General features: G+C 40.3%; 1 protein-coding gene across 4 annotated transcripts in view; it reads right to left on the bottom strand.

Moving 5' to 3' along the window:
• The window catches only part of SMURF1 (SMAD specific E3 ubiquitin protein ligase 1), a 42,493-nt gene that overhangs the window by 3,482 nt on the left and 15,495 nt on the right, over window positions 1–23,516 (bottom strand). For 2 of the 4 annotated variants that reach the window (XM_032126011.1, XM_032126010.1), the window contains exons 2-15: window positions 12,658–12,696; window positions 12,126–12,234; window positions 11,177–11,310; window positions 10,995–11,060; window positions 10,089–10,164; window positions 9,530–9,768; window positions 8,681–8,765; window positions 6,679–6,825; window positions 5,369–5,573; window positions 4,985–5,088; window positions 3,434–3,548; window positions 2,315–2,493; window positions 1,365–1,502; window positions 883–1,003 (exon numbers count right to left, since the gene is read on the bottom strand). In XM_032126011.1, the coding sequence (XP_031981902.1) occupies window positions 883–1,003; window positions 1,365–1,502; window positions 2,315–2,493; window positions 3,434–3,548; window positions 4,985–5,088; window positions 5,369–5,573; window positions 6,679–6,825; window positions 8,681–8,765; window positions 9,530–9,768; window positions 10,089–10,164; window positions 10,995–11,060; window positions 11,177–11,310; window positions 12,126–12,234; window positions 12,658–12,696 (1,757 nt within the window). Of the gene's footprint in view, window positions 1–882; window positions 1,004–1,364; window positions 1,503–2,314; window positions 2,494–3,433; window positions 3,549–4,984; window positions 5,089–5,368; window positions 5,574–6,678; window positions 6,826–8,680; window positions 8,766–9,529; window positions 9,784–10,088; window positions 10,165–10,994; window positions 11,061–11,176; window positions 11,311–12,125; window positions 12,235–12,657; window positions 12,697–23,516 lie in introns of all 4 variants that reach the window. The other 2 variants (XM_032126009.1, XM_032126008.1) reach the window with 1 other exon arrangement.

Consider the following 23,516-nt stretch of genomic DNA (forward strand, 5'->3'; position numbering starts at 1 on the left):
CTGTAAAAGGAAGTTGCTGCTGGCCATGCATTTAACCACCTCCTGTGGCAAAAACAAATAAATAGCACAGAGCAAACTTCACCCCTCAAAACACAACGTGTGTCATATTCTAAATTTCCCATAATATTCCACGCTGAGGATCCCATTTCTGAGAGCTGCCCTTTAGCAGCTGCCTTGTTGTGCCACCAAGACAGCACCCATTTACACTTGCTTACATCATTAGGGTAGTTGTGACTGTTCTGACGTGGACAGTATTGAAATATTTAATGGATTTTTAATCTGCCTTTTTAAGCAAATGGAATGCAAGAACTTTGTGGGATTAATCAAAACGCATGACTGACTAGCACAAAGCTAGTGCTTTCAATACCACAAATGCTGAATATTCCACAGCTTGCCTTATTTTTTCTAAAACGTAAAACCAGAGGAAAAATTGCTCTTACAGGAATTATTTTAAGAGGTAGCCTTCTGCACCTCAGGATTTAACAAGAAGACAAATTAATTTCTTTTCTATATGCGCAACCCTTCTATTTCTGTAAACCAATCCTTGTGTGCACACAGAAACAGCCATGCATGAAAAGTCACTGGACAAAACAGATTCTGGGGTAAATAACTATTGCCAACAATTCCTCACACTTGCAGTGTTTCCTCCTTCTCAGACCACCTGCCTTAAGCATTAGTCCTTGGATAGACACCATGGTGTATTTATCTTTCCTATTTAAGTAGCCTTCTCAATAATATCAACCCAAAGAATGTCTAGAATAAACCTAAAAAGGTTTGGTTAAACAAATCCTCAGCTTTCTGGTATGTAAAATGGAATTGCTTGTTTTGTTGACTGTGGATCAAACAAATGACAAAACAATAATCCATGTGGATAAAACATACCTCAAGTTCCTTCTGGTCAAAAGGCTTAAGGAGATGTTGAGGAATAAGTTCATTAAAACCTTTCTGCAGAGCTAGGAACTGCGCCTCTATTCCTCTCATGAACCGCCAGTTCACATACAACCTGTGGAGGAGGAAGGAAGAAGTCAGGGGTGATGAGCTGGACAGGACTGGGATTTTTACAGCAGACTTGGAAAATGCTGGTTTTACAGAGGACCTTGTTTTAATAGACACATTTTGTATTATGAAAGAAGTGCTTACCCATTCCTTTTTCCATCAACAGTTAACTATTGCACCATCAACAGAAAAAGAAAGTACCATTCAGAACTTCATCTTCCCAGGTCTTCCAGTGAAAACATTGATGTCATTTATGACTCAGGTGTTTCCACCCAAAAAAATTATTTCATCAGTTTCTCTATATACAAGAATTCAATTTACTACCCTCTTCCCACTACATTTAAAGGACATATTTCTGTTTGCAATACCTGACATATTCCTTCTTGTTCTCTTCTGTCACTGGAATATTCCTGCCATTTGGTTTGAGTTCATGCTGTAAAATCCTCCCAAAAGCGTTGTGTTCCACACAGAACGTATGGTCCAGAACTGGTGTGATATCGTTCTCTCTGCCAATGCACAGAGCATAAACTCAGTATTTTTGGTATTTTGTTAACTCTCAGTGGTGATGTTGACAGTTATTCGAACACCTAAGTAGTCTTCAGGCTAAACCTTAGTTACTACCTGCATTTCACACACTAGAGGAATACTGCCACCAATTTCTGTATGGTTTAGTTCATGTTGAAGAGCCTGATATGGGATATTCATCTAATTCTAGTAGAACTCAGGATACTGGATAAAACCCTATATACAGAAATACATACACACATAACATATACATATAGACCCAGCAAGAATCTGCTCTGCTGTCACGTATCTGTGAAGCACAGAAGAGACCACACATAGAGAACTTCATCATCAGTAACTTTAAATACAAATTCAAAACAGCATTTAGGAAAAGAAACTGAGATAATGCAAAGCAGTTCTGAAGAGTCCCAAAGCTACACTGAATGCTGGATCTTGTTCTGTAAGCATACGGAAGCCCAAATCACTCCCATTTATTTTCATTTTAATCAGAGTTGGGTTTCTTTTGAAGAAGGCTGTACTTCCCCTCAGAGCTCTGTCCTGAGTTTGAATTTTGATACTGTGATATTCTACCACACCCATGTGACCTTTAATGATTTAGTATTTTTATTGCAAGGAGAGTTTGCAATGAGAACTTTTCATCAAGTACCTTTGATACATTAAGAATAGTTTAATGACTTTGTACAGACTGCCACCATAAAGTTTTTTGCAAACTCTTTCTCTAAAGCATCTCACTATTGCCAACAAACTACCCCATTTTCTCTACAGCCAGACGATTGCTAAATTCAGTACTTACAAGATCCAGACTAAACTTTTGTGTAATTCTGGGTCAACAGATTCCAGATCGGAGAGCTGGATGGGTTTCCCCAGCAGCTGTTTGTAAAAGGGAACTGTGAACCCCCCGTTGATATAGTGTCCATGGAACACAGCCAAACCCATTATCCGACCAACAAAATGGAAATAAGACAAATGGTCCTGCAGGGAGAGACGAGAATCAGGCTTGGGAAGACACTGACATCTTGTGGCACCCTTGCTGGTTTGTTCAGTGTGAGTTACCTGCAACCCTCTGGGCAAGAGCAGCCACTGTTTTTCCTCACAAAATAACCAAAACCAAAGCATTTAATAATTAAAAACCTCAAAGAAGTCTCTGTGCATTACCTGATTAATAAATTGTATTCAAATCCTCTAGACCTCTGAAAGGGCACAACTTGGAGAAAGAAAATCCCCATGAAACCTACAGAACCAAGAAGACGAGGATTCCAAACAAATTAGTTTATTCTTTGTTTAACCATCCAAGTGTATCTACTCTTGAGGAAGCAGTGTGCTTGTTTCCTTCATTTCTTTCATGTTCCTTTTAAACTAACTTTTGAAAACTGAGGTATAAGTCCTATGGTTGACATTCTTCCAATCCATCTCCCTCACCTTCCAGTGTAAATGTCAGGAAATGTCATGACAGGAAGAATTCCCTCTACTAATACAGAACTGCTGCTCCTTTTAGGGTCTGCATCAATACAAATCCTCCAGTAAGAAAAAAAGCAAGCACAGGAGCGTAGTGAGAAAGGGCAAGCAAGGGCTACATCCCTGAAAGTCATGGGGTGGCACTGCTGGGAATGAAATGCTGTGTGCACAACCACCTGTGTTCACAGTGAAGATGAATTTCATCTGTCTTGTCTTCTCAGAATCACTGTGCAAACCAATCAGTACTGAGTCTCAAAGAAATCAGATATTTATCAAAGGATAACATGCTTTTAATTTCTGAACAAAACCCCTCTGCTTCATACTATGTCAATATAGGACAGTAACACTTCTTATTCTGATGTACCCTGGAGTTAGGCTCTTCTTGTGGAAGAACAGCTGTAAGAAACTGCAGAGGACATCTCTTAAGTAGGAATATTGCTGAGAAATTAGTACTTACAGGATTGATAGAAGAGTCTGGGTTGATTTGCAGCATGTAAATATTATCTGTGGAGTACTGGAAGAGTCCATAGTAGGGATTCAACATTTCATGGCATAGTAAATACAACCACTCTCTGCAAAAAAGAAAAAAAAAGAGTGCAATTTGCACTTAAGTTTTAGATAATACAATTATTGTGCTTGATCAGTTACAAAATACTTATTTCAAAATTAGACCATCTTGTGCTGCCCTCCCTTTGTAGACCAAAAAGGTGTGATTAAAACCCCACAGTGTCCTACTCCACTCAGGGCAGAGTTGGTTTAGTTTAGAAGCACTGAATTAACATCAATTAGAGAAGCTACAGCAAGCTGTCAGACAATGCCATCAACTAATTGAGTCTGAACAAGCCACACTTCCAAAAAAGTCCTGCCTTTGTACAGAGTTCAGCTATTTGGAGCCTACGAGATCTGCTTCTCTGCAACCTGTACAGTATAAGGAAATATTAAAAAAATCTGTTGATTAGAATCAGCTCAATCACTGGGGATCTTTAGAAAAGCTGTTTTTCTGCCAGCTCGGTGACTGCTTTCAGCAGAGGCCAGAATGAACAGAGACCAAGTGCATTAAAAGGAGGGGTTGGGTAAATTTTCTTGGTAACACACAAGGACAGGAGCAGAACTAGAGCTATTTGTGACCTCCCAAGTCACCATGATAAATACCCCTTTGTTGTTAAATTTGGACACCATTCCCAGGTCCAAAATATTCTGAGTGAACTATCAGTTGTAATGCTTAGAAGTGGAGCTGTACTGATCTGAGTCAGTTGCAACTAATGGGCAATTACGAAAGACATCAGGGCAACAGGATGTCAACAGTGGAGACACCCAAGGTTGCCTTGGATAAGGCAGCTCAGAATGTTCCAGCTTCTTTCCTTTGTCCAGGGATTGATCACTGAAAGATGCCTAAGTGGGGAGCTTCTGTGGATTTGAGAAATTTCTCCGTGAATTTACACAACTCTGAGCCACCACAAAGGTGAGCGTTTTTTCAGTGATGCTACAATCGGCTCCTGAATTCAGATCTGATGTGACCCACAGGGAATTATTGTCATTTTTAAGAGGGAGGCAAGTCCTCACTAAAATTTTAGCCTTTGTTTAGGATTAGTTCATCTCCACTCCTGCTCCAACAGATCACAGAACTCTCCTGAATGCGGCTGAGACATAACAAAAAGGAACCCCTACCCTCCTGCAATCCATTTGTGGGAAATCAGAGAGGTGTGTTTAACAAAACCATTCCTGTGATCTGGATGTGACTTCAGGGTCTATACACTCCCTGAGAGACCTCACAATTTGAGCTGATCACACTTTCATAACTTGCAGTGGCACAACTGTTAAATAACAAGCTTCCACTTTCCAACCTACCATAAAAAGAGTGAAGCTACACCCACTTGTCTATAAACTAGACCACAAATAATTAACGTATACCATTAACAGGTAACTTGAAAGGGAATGGTATCAACCATGGGGCACTTAAAGGACAACTTTACAGTTAAGAGGTGTCAGAAAACCCCCAAAATCTCACCTTGCTACTCCTCCATAGTCCAGGCCTTCCTCTCCTCGGAATTTCACCATAAGCCTCTTTTTCAAGTCCTTTGGCCTCATCTTCATTATCTGACGATAGGATTCCTGTATGTGCATTTGTACAATTAGATATCTTATTTCCTTCCTATAATTAAGTCTAATAAGATTTCTCTAATACTGTAAGATTTTTGCATTTCTGTAATACATACATTGTTACAGAACTATAGAAAACATGAGTCTGTTTGAGTGCTAATCTGAAGCAAATTCCAATGACTATTGTGTAATGTGGTGGGTGCTTGTGAAGCAAAGTTGTTATAATCACTGATCAGTTTTACTTTTCAGTGACAAAAGCTGCTGTAAGTAGTAAAAAAAATCAATCCAATACCTCAAATATTTCCTCTCTGGATACTTCAATGCGACAGTGACCAGCCTGAGGTTGCTGAAGAGAGAGCTCGTGTCTAAGAACTTTCAACTTTTGTACCAAGTCTCTTTCATATCTCTGTGCAGGCAACTCCTCACCCTCTTCCAATGATCCCTCATTTGGAGCTGGCAGAGGCTGCTGGCTGGGCTCTTTTAGCTGGCATTGATGGCTTAGAGGAAAAAAGAACAATATTTATTCTGGACACATAACAATAAGGAATACGTAAAACAATGATGGAAGAAATTATTAAGCTTCTCTAAGAGGAACATGGAGTGAAGTTTGTATTCAGCTGGGTACTTCTGTACCATCATTACACTAAATTCAAGGATGTAAGGAACACAGATACTTAAAGAGTTTCAGCATTTTTTAACTGTTATTATATGGCAAAGCACTGTGGAAGGCTCTGGAACATGATCACTGATTGCTGACTGAGCAGTAACTAAAGTTTGTGTGGTATTCTCCCACATGGAGACAACTTTCAGGAGTGCAACACTGAAAGAGACCTCTAATGGAACAAACAACAGCTTTATAAAGGGAACTGTCTAACAACTGCAACTGATTTTATTCCAGCTCCATGCAAAATGAGGCTGGAGACTCTTGACACAATAAAAATACTGCATCTGTGGTTGTTAAGAGAGAAAGATATACTTGCCCCAAATAGTTGCAGCTTCATACACTCAATTATCCTTATCCATCAGTGCTTTATTCGGGTTGTGGAGCAATTATCTTTTAGATACAGAGATTACCCAGCTGGCTTCAAGCACAGGAAAAAGTCTGGTCTTGGGCACAAGCAGCACTGCCAGGCTGCTTCCAGGGTCAGTTCCATGATGATTCAGCTGCCTTTGCATGATGCAGAACTTGAGCTTACTAAATCTTGCTAAACCCAAACTGGCTGTGCACAGCACCAGTTGACCAGACTCCAGCTGGCTTTATGTTCCCATTGTATGGAGCTCAAGGGAGCATGAAGTTAGTCCAGATCCAGCACAGCCAGCACAGAGCTAGAACTGCTCATCCAGACAGACATGAGCTGACTGCTGGGGAACCCCTGGCAGACCCTCTACCCCACACGCAGCAATTCCAGAACTGTGCAGAGCAGAGTAAAAACCCTTCCGAAGAGTCTCAGCAAAAAAACTTAAGATAAAACCAGCACTGAGAACCAATGCTTGGACCCTGACTACAGCACTGGCTGCATCTGTTCCCCAGTATCATTCAGGATTTCAGCCCCTCATGACTCCCAGACCTGACAGGAATTATTTATGAGGCAAAGCTCTTACGTCATGATGTGATGTAGTCGTGGATCTGTGAATTGTGTGGTTCTGTTGTTATGATCTACAAAATATATTCTTCCTGAAACTGTACTTCTGACTTCCCAGCCTGGAGGCAAAGGTCCCAGTTCATCACAATTCACACTGTTAAGGTCTCTAAAGTGAAAAACAAACAAGATGTTAATGCACATCACATCTGAAGCTAAGCAGCCAAACACTAATACACTTAAAAAAATTAAAATCACCTCTTTATTTAGGTTAAGGTTAGAATCCTGACTATTTGACTGAAAAAGCATTGAGATAAGGCTTTAGCAACACATTCACTCACCCCTTTCATCCTGGATAAATTTCAGGTATCACTCTAAGTGCTGCTAAAGGCAGTCACTAACTTCCAGGCAGTGTTTGAATTCAATACATAGAATGCATTTACACCTAAAAAGATTGAAAATACCTAAGGCTCCAGCCACCTAACAGAGGAAAACACTAAGAGTGGCAAGAAAAGGAAGAAAGGAAGGAAACCTGAAGATTATTTTTTAGGCAGAAAACCCATTGTTAATTAAAGCATTCTTCAGACATTTGGCATGGATTCAGAGTTGAAGGCACCACTCTATGCAATTCCTCACCTAAATCTAACCATGCAACATTTGTATAAATGAGTTAACTGAGAGGCTTTAGAAAGGTAGAAATGCTTTGAACACCGAAGATGCCTCAGTGTCACAGTGAGCATAAGCCAAGGGGACACACAGGCAGACAGACAAGCCCTTGCTAGGCTCCTTAAAGGAGATTATGGTTGGGACCATTTGCTGTGATCAGCTGTGCATCTGAAAGTCCTGCAGAGATCTGATTACAGCAGGTTCTAACCTACATCTTTGCCTCATGGCAAGGTTAGGCTTTTGCACCACAAGCTGGTAGCATGAAAGTCACCTTTAACTAAAATACGTGTGACCTGTGACTCACAAGACACTGCTGTGTCCACTTCCATTGCTGCTCCTGAAACCCTGGTTCAAGGATTTGGGAAGAGAAGCAGCAGCACCTTTCATTAGGGTGACCAGCATCACTTGAAGAAGACACAAGGTTTTGGGCATGCAAGCCTGACATGACTGACACAAATGAACAACCACTGTCATTTCTTCTTCCAACAATACCAGCTAATCTAATATCAGCTATTTTCTCTCTCTCTCAGCTTTATTTTTCATTTCCTTCCATACACTGAGCTTTTATCACCACTTTTGGCTGCACTACTTTATATCATTTTTCTAATATCCTGTATCACATCCCTCTATTATCCAGGCAGTGCAGCAGCTGACAGTTACGAACTTCACTCTTGAATCTGGTGTGCAGGTGGCCCATGAAACAGCCCAGATTCAGAGCTGCTCAGGAAGAGCACCAGACCTTACTCACAAAGACCTGGATTAACTGCAGGTTAAGGTCTAAAGAGGCTTTACTAAATTAATCATGTGAAGGATTCAAATTTTCTAGCTGCAAATCACTGGCCTAAAGCATAAAAAACCTCAAACCATTTCAAGTTTAAAGATAACAAGTAAGCTCTTTCAGTTATACATAACTGAGCACTAAATAAACAAAAGTTACAAGTTGAATAATCAAGAAACAATTATTTTAATAAAGTAGTCAGTTTTTTCTTCAATTTTCAGTCCAAATTGTTTTCATACAAAAAAAAATGTAGATAAGATTCAGAAATTTGTAGCTTCACCAAAAACAAAGTTACATCAACATTTTAGGAAGAATTTGTCAAACACGAGTTCCTGAAGGGCTACATATATTTTTGCTTTGTGTTTTACATGATTCACAAGTAAATAATTCTTTCTTTCAAAAAGAGTAACTCTTAATGTTTGGTGAAATGGTAACTAGAAACACCCCAAACTATTCCTCCGCTGGGAGCTCTCCCTTTAAATTCAGACAGGCCATTTCATAGATTTTTGCTCTTATAAATCCAGCATCCTGCCACACCTATACACATCAAACCCCCCAACTTTTAACTATAAATACATACCTTGGTATCCTTGGGTCGTGCCACGTGCTCACTCCAGTCTGTGTGTGCAAAAAATAAACCTGACCCTGTACCGTTGTTCTTTGCTCTATAAAAAAGGAAGGAAAATTATTTTAAATTACAAATCTTAAAAAAAATTCCAAATAAACAGTTTAAAGACATCAGAATATTTTCCTCCTAGGAGAAAGCACTGGAGCCATCACACTGATCTCTTGCAGCATGGCTTGTTTTGTCCTTGACAAATTTACTCTGACTACACATTTCAACATTCTTTTGAAACTCACAGATCCATGCACCAGCATGTTTTAGTTCGTATTTTCATTGTTAGATTTTGAGACAATCCAAATCTCCAAACTAGATTTCTTTACTCCTAGATTTGGTGTGCTCTTTTCTGAGACTTAAATTCTCCTTAATCTCATCCTTCCTAATCTTCTGTACTATTGGTTTCTTTGTTGCTTTTATATATTTTCCTGATCTTTTCTCAAATGTGGGCTCAAACCTACACAACATGCCAAGGGGGAAGGAAAAAATAGCATTACTGCTCTAGTTTAAAGAGCTCTTTACATTCGTTCTCCCTAGATACACAGCCAAGATTAGCAGTGAATTTTCTGTAACAGCATCATACCACAACCTCATGTTTAATATACCATCAACCCCTCAGTGTATCCTGGCGTAGCCAGCTGCTAATTAGCCAATCTCAAACTCCCATCTGCACTTAGTTCCTTTTCCAAAATGCAACATGAGATGCACGTGGATGCTGCCTGTTCCAACACGCAAAACACCTCGATGTATTAAAAAGGGAGAATTTGGAAAAATGAACCCCTTTCAGTTTTACAGCTGTGGGTCACTCACCGTAGCCTTCAGGTAGCTCAGGTGACTGGTGGCCGTGGGGCCTGTTCTGAGGTGTCTGTACGTGAGCTCTGACCTCTGGCGTGCGGAGCCGCTGGGCCTGGAGCCTCTGGTCCTGGCTGGGAGACTCCAGGAAGCGGCAGCCGCCTCCTCCCGCCGCTCCCGTCGTGTCCGTGTACGGAGCCGGCTCCTCCATGAAGCAGCTCAGCGGCCTCCCCGGCCCAGAATCTTCATAAACCGTTCTGCAAATGGGGAAACTTCAAGAGTTTCCATCACAAGAGAAGCGAATGCAGAAATGACTGTTTCTCTCTCCTCACAACTTCAAGTAGTGCAACTTTTAACCCAAGAGGTGCCATTTTCTTAATGTTTTTATACCCACATTTCTCAGCACAGGTAACAAAAAAAAAAAATCAAGTCTTACCCAGTTTAGCCTATTTTCTTCAAGCAGTTATCCAGTTACAACCTTACTACACGTCACATCGATACTTAAGTTTCTAATTAGTTACAGTCTTGCAACATATCAACCACTGTTCTAATTAAGTAAAAAGAAAACAGCCCTTACCCTTCATTTTCCAAAAGCCCTCTGCAGTCTACTACAGAACCTCCTGTGCCTATTCTGTCCCGAGTCTGTAAACTGACTGAAAGAAGAAAACACAAACTCAGGTCAATGAAAGAAAAACTGCATTCCTAAAAACAGCAACAAGCAAAAAAATCCACATTTATACAGGGTAAAATATTAAGGAAAGCACTATCCTACACACAAGAACACATCAATTACCAAAATTCCTTTTATTCTCTTAAAGCATTAATAATTTTTAAAAAGCTGAAGAGAAAACAGAGGGTCATCCCCTCAAAACTTGAGTTTATTTCTGTAAATATCAAACATGTCAGGTTCTACATCTGGGTTTCATGAGGATCCAGAAAGGGAAGCTGGAAAAAAATTGCTCACCACTAGATGTCATCGTAGGGCGAGAATTTGGAGTTTGCCAACTGTATTTATGTATCGCTGAAATGCTGGGGTTGGGTGGGGGCAGTAAAACGTGGGGTAAATTTGCTGTAAAATGAGCATGGCCTCATTGAAATTTGGAAATGGCTTGCATGAGTCAAAGGTATCAAACCAGCAACTTGTAAAATGCCTTTTAACTCCTCCAGATCCTTTTCTAACACCTAAGGTTCCCTCTGCCTGTCACCTTGGCCAAATGCATCATTTCACAGTGACATTCACCCTTCCAGAGATGCAGTAGAAGCCTTGCCAGAAGCATTCCCTGTTTTTAATGCTGTTTCCCATCATCAACTGAGAGGAAACAAACTCCTGCATAGGAGTGCAATGAAAATTTTCAGGTTATGTAATTTAATCCCATTAAAATCAAAAGAAACAACACAGAACAGGCACAGAAGCAGCAACTAGAGGAGTTTTTCCCTATGGATATTTACCAAGCAGATGGAATTTAGCTGGGATCATTCTTACCCACTATTTGGCCTCGGACAGCATCGGTGTCTGTGGGGTTGAGTTTGCATAGATCCAAACGCTGGTCTGCAAAGGAGAATTGCAAAAATCAACCCTGGGAAGGGCTGGGTGGGAACACTATTCACTACTCAGGTACAGGGCATGGAGGGTTCCTGGTCACACCAGGGTGGAATTGCTCTTACATCCAGTATCTTTTAGCCTGCTGATGGCATTGGAGAGGAGTCGGACACACCCCAGGAAGCCAGCTCCCTGTTTCTTATGGATTTTTTTATGGTTCCATACACTGATGGTTATGGAATCTGTTTTCCCAACGTATCTAGAAAAATACATATTAAAAGACTAATTTTAGAAATAACAACCTCTTTTTACTTCACAGAACTGACGCTGTAATTGGTACAAATTCTGACACATTTTAGTACATCGGTCATGCCTCTTTATTATAAATACACAAGTGCTTATGCCCAAAATGCTGTTATTAATGAATTACTGCACAGTGATTTCACACAGCATGGGAAATTGATATTGCTGCAGTATGAATTTAACTACAGCCAGCCTCATTAAAAGCTAAGTAACAAGTCGATTAACGTACAAAACTTTAGAATTTATGGTTCTAATAATTTGAAGAAAATAAATCATTCCAACAAGGACAATTTTCTGTAAAAGCTGGATGGCACTGCTCCAGGAGAGCTCACTAAGCCCTTGTGCTGTGTACCTACCACACAAATATCTACAGATTCAAACATCTAAAAGCAAAGTACCACTCTTTATTATTTCTTCTTGAAAAAAAATCAGTCTTCTGAGAAGGCAGGGTTAGATGGGATATTGGGAAGAAATTCTTCCCTGTGAGGGTGGGGCGGCCCTGGCACAGGTTGCCCAGAGAAGCTGTGGCTGTCCCATCCCTGGAAGCGCCCAAGGCCACGCTGGGAGCAACCTGATCTAGTGGAAGGTGTCCCTGGCAGGGAGTGGAACTGGATGATCTTTAAGGTTCCTTTCAACCAAACTGTCCTGAGATTCTAGGAAATGTGACTCTCTTGATAACACAAAATGAAGTTGCAGTGCCAACCCTGCACTATTTATTCACTAGATAAATCTCTAGAATACTGTTTACTTATGACCTTACAACCAACTCACAGATCGTAATGCTGGTTCCATTTGGGGTCCAACGTGTTCTTCACAGTGTCAGTGGAATGGCACTGACCTGACCCATCCACAACTATTTTAGCAAATGGGTCAGGAAGTCCTGTGGAAAGAAAAAGGTGCTGTTGAACACAGTCCTTTGTTTTGCTACTTTCAAGACAATGCCATAGAAGCTCCCCCTCAAGAAAGGACAGCTGCCTTTATCCTAAAAGTATTTTAGTAAATCCTGTCTTTCAGGTGGATGCTCTTGGTACCCCCCAGCACAGAGCTGTCAACAGCAGCCTGCCTGTGGTTCCATCAGCCAGATTTTCAGCTGGAAATTTGTGAGCCCTCAGTGTTTCCAACCCTGAAGTCCACACAATCTACAGCTCAGAGTAATGTGTATTCCTGTAGTAATGTAGTGCTGCTCCGAGAAGGGAACCACAGAGCAAATGACACACACAGATGAGCCTCCACAGTAAAGCACCATCTCCAAATAAATCTGATTAATCCAGAGCAGAAAGTTACACAATTAGGACATACTTACTGAAGAAATCTTTCTTTGCGAGATTCTTGGCACATAATACTGCAAAACAAAAAAGTAGATAAAGAAATCTTAAAACAGTAAAAAAAAAAGCTTTCTGGTAATCATATCAGCTAAAATAATACCTGATCATGATTCATAAAAAAAACACCTAAATACTAAATGCGAGCATTGTTTTCTTTATATGGGATTGGAATATTTACATATAAATTTGGCTTTATATTTGCTGCTTTAATTCTATTGTTAGAACACACAGAAGATTTAATGAACATCCCTTAGCATTAAAACCTCCTAATTTTCTTTTCTTCATGTTTACACAAATGCTAAACCAGATTTTTGTTGTTGTTTCAGAATCCATCCATTTTAGAACAAGGCTAAACATTTTCTGAAGAAAGAACAGTTCTGGGATTCCTGGAAGAGACCTCTTCATTAAGTCCCATCAAATGCAGTGCAACCTCCTGCTCCTTGCACACAAAGTAGGGGATACATGGTGAAACAAAGCATGGGAGGAATTCTGCAACAGCAGAAGCAATCTGTAAATACACAAAGGTTTGGGGATAAGTATGACAGGGCCTCACTCAGGAGAAAAAAAAATATGCTTGAAAAAAAACCTGCATCAAGATGTTTTCCTTTGAAATGGCCACAAATGAGACATCATTTCCCTCTCTCCAATTCTACTCACCAGCACAGCAGTTTAAGAAAAAATTAGATCAGGAAACTCGCATCAATCTCCATTTCTAACAGGTCTATTACCAGCTACAAGTCTAATTTTGCTTTTCCATAAGGACTGCTCAGTAGGATCTCAGCAATCCAAGTTGTTTAGTATCCATTAAACTCTTCTAACAGGCCAGGAAAAACAACTCCAGAGCCAAAGAGGAAAATATTAGAGCTCTAACTTATCTCAAACTAAGATCCAAGAGAGGAAGGTAACGATGAAAGACCTAATTACTTTTGAGGGAGTCTCTTTCCCCAGTGGGAAAAAAAGAGATCTTTCAGCAGGAGAATGCAGGCTCAGAAGATAATCAATGGCCTATTCCCCAGGTATGGACCATTTCCCCTTCTCATCTCCATCTCCCCTCCTTCCTGACTTAACTTCAGTCTCACTGTAATTCTATACTGGGGAAAGGGAAGGTGCAAAGGAACAAATACTTTATTTATTTATTTTTATATACTTCTACTAGAATTCCACCTCTCAGTTCCAGAGAAACATTCCCTACCTAACACAAGCTGCAGAGTAAAAACTGTTTCACCTCCCATGTCAAGCAAACAGACCAAAGAAATCCACTATTTAACCCAGAATCTTATGGAAAAAAATACACAAATCCTCTGTCTTAGTAATAATTAAAGCAGCCGCACCAGGAAAGTATTTTTAGAACGGATTAAAAATTACTTATTTCTTACACTGGCAAACTGTATAATCAGAGAAAGCTTCTCTTGTATTTTTTTTTTTTAAGCAGCTGACCAAAAAGAGAAGTGTGCAGGACTATGGCAATTCAATTTGAAACAACACAGGATTAGAGAATCACCATCCGCTGCTCTATGGAAGCACGAAAGAGCAACCTTTAATTTCCTCTTCCTGTTGTGAGTGTTTCAGAGGAAAAATGACCCAAAAAAGAGAGACTAAGTACAAATAAAATCAGAACCTGAGCATGCTAGTACCAGCCAAAAGGAATTCTGAAGTTCCTGTGAGATTTCAAAAATAAAAGAACTCTACTTTGCCATCCCCAATTTTAAGAATAATTTATTGAGCTGGAGAAGGATGACATCTGTAACTTTCTGCATATGGTCTGTACATATAATTATTACCTTTATTCTATATTTCAGATGTGCTTTCAAAATAGCAGCATACATTTCTAAAGTTATTATTGAAGAATTATATTTTTCATTTAACTCTTTTCCCTCTGCCCCAGCCTTTGTGTCTACAGTAGATGAGCACAGCTGCCAATTTTCCACTCACAGCCTGTGAAACCCTCAATTTTAGGTTGCAAAAATTATTACTCTTTCTTGTAAGAAAAATATTGGCACAAAAGCTAATAGCTGAAATAAACCTTTACGGAGCAATCTCCAAAATGAGGCTGCCCGAGATGGACCATTGGCTCTGTTCCACTATTTGCATGTTAAACCCACTAGAGCAAAAAATATTTGCAAGAGCTGTATCACTTAAAAGCCACAGATTTCTAAATTCCAGTAAAAAAACAGGTGGCAAAGGTCAGCAATGGGAGACTTGGATGTGAAACCACGCCAGCAGCAGAGGAGACAGCCCCTCCCTGCTGTGCAAAGCTGGGAATGTGCCACATTTCCTTCTTAAACACATTGTCTCCAACAGGAGAGGACCTGATGGCTGCTACTATCAACCCAAAATTAATGGCCTTGGGTAGGTTTAGCTACAAAGGCTTTAAAAAGTTACTCATTTTATCCCTGGTTCAGAGGGGGTTTAGGAGAACGAGACAGACCCTAAACTGCAAACCTGGCACTGAGGTGCTCTTTGCCCAGGACTTGCCCAAATCCCCTCTTTGCTCATTTTTGCAAGTGCTTTTTCCTTTGGTTTTTCTTTCTTTTAAACAAGGAAGGCTCTGGGCTTGTCAGCAGGAGTGATCTCTGTGCATTTGTTGCAACATTACAAAAGGTACTAATTCTCCTGACTTGGGTATTTACATTCTGCCTCCTCAAAGTCAACCAACTTGTTTCAGCCTGACACAGGATTTGTTTATGCTCCGCTCCTGATTGTTGCACAGCTCTGAAGAACTTCTTTTTTTAATACAAGAGATCCCAAACAACACTGAAACAATGTCTTTACATCTAGATTATAATATTTATAAAGGGATGGGAATGTTTTTTTAAGTACCTGACATTACTGAGATAATTTCAAAGGCCAAATTAGCCAGCTGGGTCAAGTGCTAGTGTGAAAGCATATTTGGCAGGAGGTGAAGAAAGGATGAGCTTTAGACAAAGTCAGTATTCACCCTGGGGATGTAACTTGAGTGAGCTGAGAGGTTCCTCTGCCAGGCCCTGGTTGTCCACCCCGCTTCCAAACAGAAATGAATCATCTGTTGTGGTTCAGGAGGTGCCGCAGGAGCAGGACGGGTGTAGTGAGGAGAGCACGGAGTGGCACCAGTGTCTCAACAACCCAGCTGAGAATTGCATCAGAAAGCTGCTAATTCACCCCGAGACACCATCCTGCAGCAAGGGCAGCACTTGCAGGGAGGCACAGAAAAACAGTCTGGGAGAGGAACCATTTCAAACATTCCCAAGTAAACAGCCTGACTCTGCATCAGCACCAGATTTATTCCCACACACCACAGAATGTCTCCATTTGGAAGGGACCCATAAGGATCACAGAGTCCAACTCCCAACATATCCCATCCCATAGCACACTGCTAAGATGCTACAAGTGTTTCCAGCTGCACAGTGTACAAACGACACAGTTTCCTGCAGGGAAAAAGTAAAGTAAATAAGGCAAGTGATGAAAATACTCCATAGGCCCAGCCTGTACCAATGCAAAACAGCAGGCAAATATGCACCTGGGACAGCATTCATTCACACTTTGCAAGTTAAAGGTAGGAGCCTCCATGCTCAAATTAAGGACCTTTACATGTGGATATGATCTGAGCTAACCACGGCCTTCAATTTAGCATCCAAGTTAATTTTGGAGACAAGACAAACCAGCAATGTGTCCACATCTTCCTTAGGAAAGGCGGGTGGGGAGGAGGACACAGTGAACCGTGCTGGCAAATATACCTTTCAGCCATCTCTGGCCGTCCCTTGGATATGCCAGGTTAATTATTTATGCTTGCACAAACAGGCAGCCAGATTCCAGGATACATTTGTTTTACTTTGTGACAGAAGATAAACACAGGCCAGCAGGCTGATGGCGTAGAAAGGACTTCACTTAATATTTCCTTCTGTGTAGACCATCTTTAATTGTAAGAGAGATGCAGCACAATCATTACAAGCACCACAGGCTGGTTGGTTTGTTCTAAGATAGAAGCAGAGAAGAACAATGAGGCTTTGGAAGAGAAAGTAATAAAGATCTTGACATAAAATGAAAGTAAAGTTACTGCACACAATTGGAAAATGAAAAAGGCTGCAAAGCAGGTCAAATTTGAGGCATCCAAGTAATGGAAATATCTCTGCTAACGCTTCAAAGTCTGCACAGGTTTTGACTTGTGAAGCTGGTACGCTGTGTTGGAGGTGCCCCTGCAGGACAGTCCCCTGTGTGTGCCAGCTCACAGGGTGGTTTCCGTAGCAGAAATCCCACCATTCTGAGTAACAGTTTTGGGAAGGCTACATGGCAAAAATAATACGCATTAAGTGGAAAAAAACCTCCCCCAAAATAGGAGAAAAAAGCAAACATCAGCTATTCACCACATGCTGCTGCAACACCCCAAAGCTCATGGCCCACAATTAAAATCTTTAGTGAATCTGTTATGTGAAATCATGTCTCGTCCAAACAGTTCCATGGATTTTGTGGAAAATACTCTGAATACCACAAGCCACCCCTTCTGAAACGCCCTGAGGAATGACTCTGCTTACAGTTGTGTTCTCTGCACATAACCTGAAATGAGACTTTACTGCAGATAAGGTCTGGTTTTATTTCTACTACCAGACAACCCGCTAAGGTTTTACATGTCTGGCTTTTTTAAGAGTGACAATCATTTATGTGTGGTGGGGTACAAAAAAATGGGTTTATGGGAAAGGAAAGATGGCTGAAGTGTGTAAAAATGCAGCTTCTCTACAGCTAGCCACATCACTGAACTGAAATACACCGCTTTATTCACAAAGTGCACTTTAAATTGTCACCACAAAGGCCAAGGTTTCTATTCTAGTAATTTTTTTGTTTGCTTTAGGAATACTTTTGGTCTTTCTCTTCATCTGCTTGAGACTGAAATGCATAAATCCAGACTGCTTTAACTTCTCTGTAACCGAACCCGAACTGCTGCAGCGCCTGCGAGCACAAAGAGACAAACAAACCCACAGCCTTCCCTTACATTTGCCAAATAAGCCAATTAGCTGTATGGAACTAATTTCATCCTGACATGCACCCTGAGTGGCCTTCACTAACGATCTCAGCATTGTGGTGCCAATGAGATTTGCAATCTGAGAAACAAATCAACCAAAAACCCCCGAGACCCCTCCAACTTTAGGCCCTGCATTCATGCCCTGACACTGGAAGGCTCTGCCTGAACTCATGCTAAACCAGACCTTGACTACCAGATTAAAGCAAGGCTTCATTATAAAACCCTCAGTTCTCAAAGAGTCGCTAGAGTTGATACACGAAGCCTTTTTGTGGCCCTTTTGTGTAGGCTGCAGTAAAAATCAAAGCCTCTTTTCAAGGCATGATCTCCTCGTGGGTTGGAACTTGGCTTTGTGTAGCCAGTTGCAAACACTAGACAACTTTGAAGAGATCTTCAAAAAACCACACACCCAGAAAAAGCCATTTTTATTAGTCCATTAACATGTCATTAAAGTATCTACTTAGCCAGGAATCAAAATTCCATCCTACCTAAGCAGAAACCAGTCACAAATGAGAGGCAGTTCTCCTACTGCAAACAAAACCGAGTTGACAAAACACAAGAGTTTCATCTCCATTCCTAAGAATTACTCAAACTGAAAAATTCTCCAACAATAAGTCTTCACATACAACCAGCAAGAGCTGACTTAGCCCTCAATAATATAAATCATTGAAAAACGCAGCACAGGGCTATTGGAAGAACAAGACTCATTAAATACCCTGTTAACTGAGACTGTGCAATACAAGACCAGTAAAGCAAGTTTAAAAATTAACTGACTGAGATGTAAAACTTAGAGAAACACTGAAGAGTTATGGAATCAGCTGAAGAACTTTGCAGGGATAAAAAAGGGAGATCAATAGGAAGCTGAATTAATGCTGACATACAGAATATGAGAAAGGCACACAAATCAGAGGTGGGAATAAGCTTATCAATTATTCCTCATACCAACTTTTCTCTCTCTTATTCCCCCTCTGCTCACCCCTAACAAATACCCGACATAAAGGTTACCTCTCAGATTACATCTTTCATTAAATCCCAGCTATTGCCTCAGTTTTCTTACGACTTTGTGATATCTCCCTCTAATCCAGGCCAAGACCCTTGTCATACTCTCCACACAGTTCCCTACTTCCTAGATAGACATAAACCCCAAGTATCCCCAATTGCTTGAGTCTTACAGACACACCCTCAGCTCTGAAAGCAGAAGCTGGCCATGGCGTTTATCTGTCCTATGTGCCACTCAAATTGTACTTCCATGGTTGCTTTTTTTTTTAAAGTTTACTTTTTAGGACAAACCTTTCATAGACTGCTGCATTACCACCTTCAGCTAATTGTTCTTCTTGGCCCTGCAGTGGTTGCTCAGCTGTAGGAAATACAGCCAGACATGCTGGGGCAAGAGCGAGACCCTCACTGGTGACACCTCCTCTGTCACTAAGATGCCCCTGAAGTTCTGTCTTCCCTCACATCCCTTCCAATTTCTCTTTGCTGACTGTCTCCAAACATGTCCAAAGCACAACCATTTTGCGTGAGAACTGGAATTTAAGAGCTAAGTCAGTTATTACTATCACCATTTTACAGCCATTCCCAAAAACACCCCATCAATTACACAGTTTTACCAGGAAATACATTAACAGAACATAAGGTCATTTATACCCACTGTATGGTTTCTAAAACTCAGTCCTCCTACCCCACCAATACATCTGCCAGGACCACAGCCAAGCAGGATAATAATTTTGTAAGGGGAGATTTCCCAAATTCAGTCAAGTTTTTGCTTTTTTAAAGTGTTCACAAATGGTCTCCTGATTCCCTGAAAACAAAGAATACACTCAGGCTTCAGCTACAGCATCAGCTTCTGTACGCACTAGTAAGATACAGGAATATCTGTAAAAACCTCAGAATTGCTGTTAAAAACACACAGAATAATATGCTGTTCTCAGGGCAAATACAACCTCTTAGGTGAGAGCTGAAGAAACAATTTCAATGAAAAAATTCCTGCTGGAAATACAAAATGGACTTTTCATTTACTCTACACTTCACTGTGCAAGTTGTAGTTGTTGGGATCAACACAGCTTTGGAATTCTTCCCTTATTCAATCTTTTGCATCTCTAACCACGTGCATTTGCATTGAATAATTCATATTTCCAAGCAAGTGGTGTCTATCCAGACAGACTTATCTGCATGCCTTGCACATTCTTGTGTTCACACTTTGGATCAGACACAACGTGAGCTGTGCGACATCATCACCAAAATAAAAGTTTAAAACACACCAGGAAACTATGTGGCTCAATTTTCCTAAATTGCATTAAAACTAAGGAATAAATCCATGCTGAAATCTCAATACTTCACTTTTATAGTTACCCAAGCACTGCAGAAGCATCTGGAAAAAAATTCCTAAAGCATGAAAAACACGTTCCTCCACCCACATGCACTCATAACTCGGATTCCAAACTGAATTTTACTAAGATCACAAAAAATATTTTGTACTTTTAACACCATGGAGGTTTCAAAGCATCTTTTTCAAATCCCTACAAATGTCAGCACCTAACAGGACCATGTTCTCATCCCAACATTGCTCACAACAGGTCCCAGGCGGAACTGAGGGTTGAGCTCAAGCCCAGTCCTAATCCCAGAGTCCCAGTAACAAAACGTCCTTTCTAGAAATCCTGTCCAAATGTTCAGAGGTATGAATTTGCTTCTCTGGAAAATGTGAGGTGAACAACAGCAAATTAAAAATCAAATACAGAAAATAAACCCTGAACATTCCAGATATTGCTGAGGCATAAATTAGGTATGAAATAGTTGACGCTCCTGTAGCGGAGAACAGTGCCTGTGCTCAGTCAGCATTTCAGGGAGGCGTGTTTCATTTAAGGTGTCTCTGATCTCCACTTTCGTAAGTTCAAGTTATAAAGCCTTGAACGCCTTATTTTCATTACCAAAAAGAAGCCTAGAAGGACTCTCGTGCAGCTGATCATTTGCTTACTAATTCAGTACATAAAAGGCTTTTCCAATAAATATTATGTTGAATATAAAACACAGAAATTTAGACTCTCCTTCTTTCCAGGTATTCTCTACGGGGCTACCCAGACCACTACTACAACTGTATGTTTTATAAGCAGTTTGTGAGATTCAAGTTACAAGTATGTTTCTCCACTAACAGCAGCTTTCTTCCCCCACAAAACACTGTCCAATTAATGGACTTCGAGCTTTTACAAGCCATTCATTTCCTAATTCCGTGAGGAAAACCTGCATAACTGCTCTCTGCTGGTTTATAACGGAGGAGAAAGTGCAGAACAAGAGACCAAAACCAGAATCAACACATTTGCGGGTGCTTAACTGAGCACTACAATTCGTAGAATGCACAAGCACTCACACCAATTAAACCAGACCCAGCCTTGGGGTCCTGTCCACGGAGCAAAACAGTTTTGAAATGTCAGGAACACAACACACAACTTTGTACTTTCTAACCCAGTACTATCTCCCGCTCAATATATAAATATTGCCGTGCCTCAGAATATCTGCTTGTTATGCAGAAAGCGGAAAGGAGTCCGACCTGCTGCTACAGAACATGTAAAACCTGTGAAAGAAGAAACCTTGGTACAGAAAATCTTGGCAAAGTCTGAGTAGATACAGCCAAGCAACAGTTCAATAGAAACACTGAATTTTTGTCAAACAGTAAAAGGTCTACAACTTCCAAGCCAAAACGAAGCAGATTTCTCAGTTTAAGACATAAAACATATGTTTTGTATCTCCAAAGAGTGGCTGATATTTACATTCCTTCACATACAGGTAGTGTCAGTATTTCAACAAAGCAATTTGAATGTAAAGCACTATTGTAAAGAAGGAAAAAAATGTAATTTAACACATTCTCAATCTCAATTTAAAACTGAGATTTGTTTTTCCAGACAAAACCAGTATTTGACTTCTTTGATATCTTACTGCAATTAAATAAGGTATAAAATCAACTTTACAGGAACAAAGTTTCCAATGGGGGTATTTTAATAAACAGTACAAAATTAATGTCTGGTTTTCATCAAGTGCTAAGTAGATTGCTCAAAAGCAAGAACATTGTTATTTAAAAAATGAATGGCGTTAAGTTATGTGTAAGTTGTAAACTATTACTTCATCCCATGGGGGCTTAAATGTATCAGCAAAAGACTTGTAGTTAAACAATCCACACAACGTTGCCTTGGTGCTCAATATACAGCTTTGGCTCTGGACTGCTCAACTCAGTGTTAAACTGAAGCTTCCTTGTGAACCAAGAGCAGGAAGCTGGCAAGAGAATCACTTCGGTGACCCAGGAAGCTGCTGATGTTGAGATTAACTTCCAGCAAAATGAAGGGGGGAAAAACCCCCTGTTTTAAAAACACCGAAAATACAAACCAACAAATTTTGCCAGAGAAATTTTTACAAGTTGTAAATAAAAGTATAAAAACACTGATGACCACTGTGGTCACAATATTCAAGAATCCACGTTTCTTCATTCATATTGAAACACTGAATGAAGAATTTTCAATTCAGAAATTCCACAGGAAAATTTAGCCTACAGGCTACTATGTACATAGAAAGAAGAAACCTCGGCACAGTGCACCGGGCCTAACTTGTTTCAGAATAACCCAGACTCATTTTGCATTTCTTTAATAACTGGAAATCTTGTAACAAGCAGTTGCTCAAAATCTATTGCAAAGAATAACACTTACCAAGCACCTCTTCTGGCACTTCTAACTTCAGTAACAGCTACCAGAACAAATTCCAGCAGGTACTGGATGACTTTTCAAGAGGCACAGTCAACACCCCAAATTTTTTTGTAAATAAATGAAAAGCATTCCTTCTTTCAAGTAAGGCATCAGCACCGTATCACTGCTTTACCACCACATACCTCAGGTTAACAAATGCCTCAGAAACTTTCCCTGATTTCCAGCACATCTCGCTGTTTTCCATGCTCGGATTTTAACTGAGGTATGCCGAGTACTTTTTGGCGTGTTTGGATAGAAACATAAAAAGCCTCAAGTCTTGTCATGAAAAGCTTTTCAAAGGCATGGGCCTTGCTGCCAAAGAAACTTTTTCATGCTCTTACAGCTTTTTCCTTCCTTACTCTCAGATCTGCTGTTTGCTTTGTGGTGAGGATGGTAACAAACACATGAGATGGAGCAGCTCTTTCTGAACTGACCCAGAGCGAGCTCTAACTTAGAAATCAAGGCAGTGAAAGTCCATATTCAGTGAAGAGGTAAGGGAGTAAAAAGGCCCAGAGCCATGAGTTCATTTTGTTCTAGGCTACTTAGAGAGTGGCCAGCCAAAAACGGAACCAGCTGGAATTCATTCTGAAGTACTCCTTTCTTCCCAGAGCTCCCTGGGCTGTCGTTATCAACCTGAGGATAACAAACATATGGATCATCAAGATGGAGTTGGTGCTGGAAAGAAGTGGCAGAGCCTAATGGCCCATAATAAATGAAGTCTTGATCCTAACTTGGATCTTAGTGCTGAGGTATGAATGCTTTTAATGTCTTAGGGGGAAAACTGCCCACACTAGATGGAATTAAACATTCCACTAACTTCTCTTCTTGATGGTTTCCTTGTTACCAGCTCTTGGCACACATCTATTTTCATCTTCATTACCATTCCATATTCAAATTATATCCATCAGATCCCAGATGATTCAAGAGGCATATGCAAAAAAATGGGAAAAATGACACCTTGACCATCCAGGTAAAATTTTAAAAAATAATTCAGGCTGATTAAGTGCTGAGCTACAGAATGGAACAATTACTTTAATTTTCTATACAGAAGCTAAAATAAAGGTGCAAAGTTTAAAAACAGGAAGATAGAAGAAAAATTGTGTTTGCCCAAATTAAATTC

Source organism: Corvus moneduloides, chromosome 16, assembly GCF_009650955.1.
Source record: "Corvus moneduloides isolate bCorMon1 chromosome 16, bCorMon1.pri, whole genome shotgun sequence".
Lineage (NCBI taxonomy): Eukaryota > Metazoa > Chordata > Aves > Passeriformes > Corvidae > Corvus > Corvus moneduloides.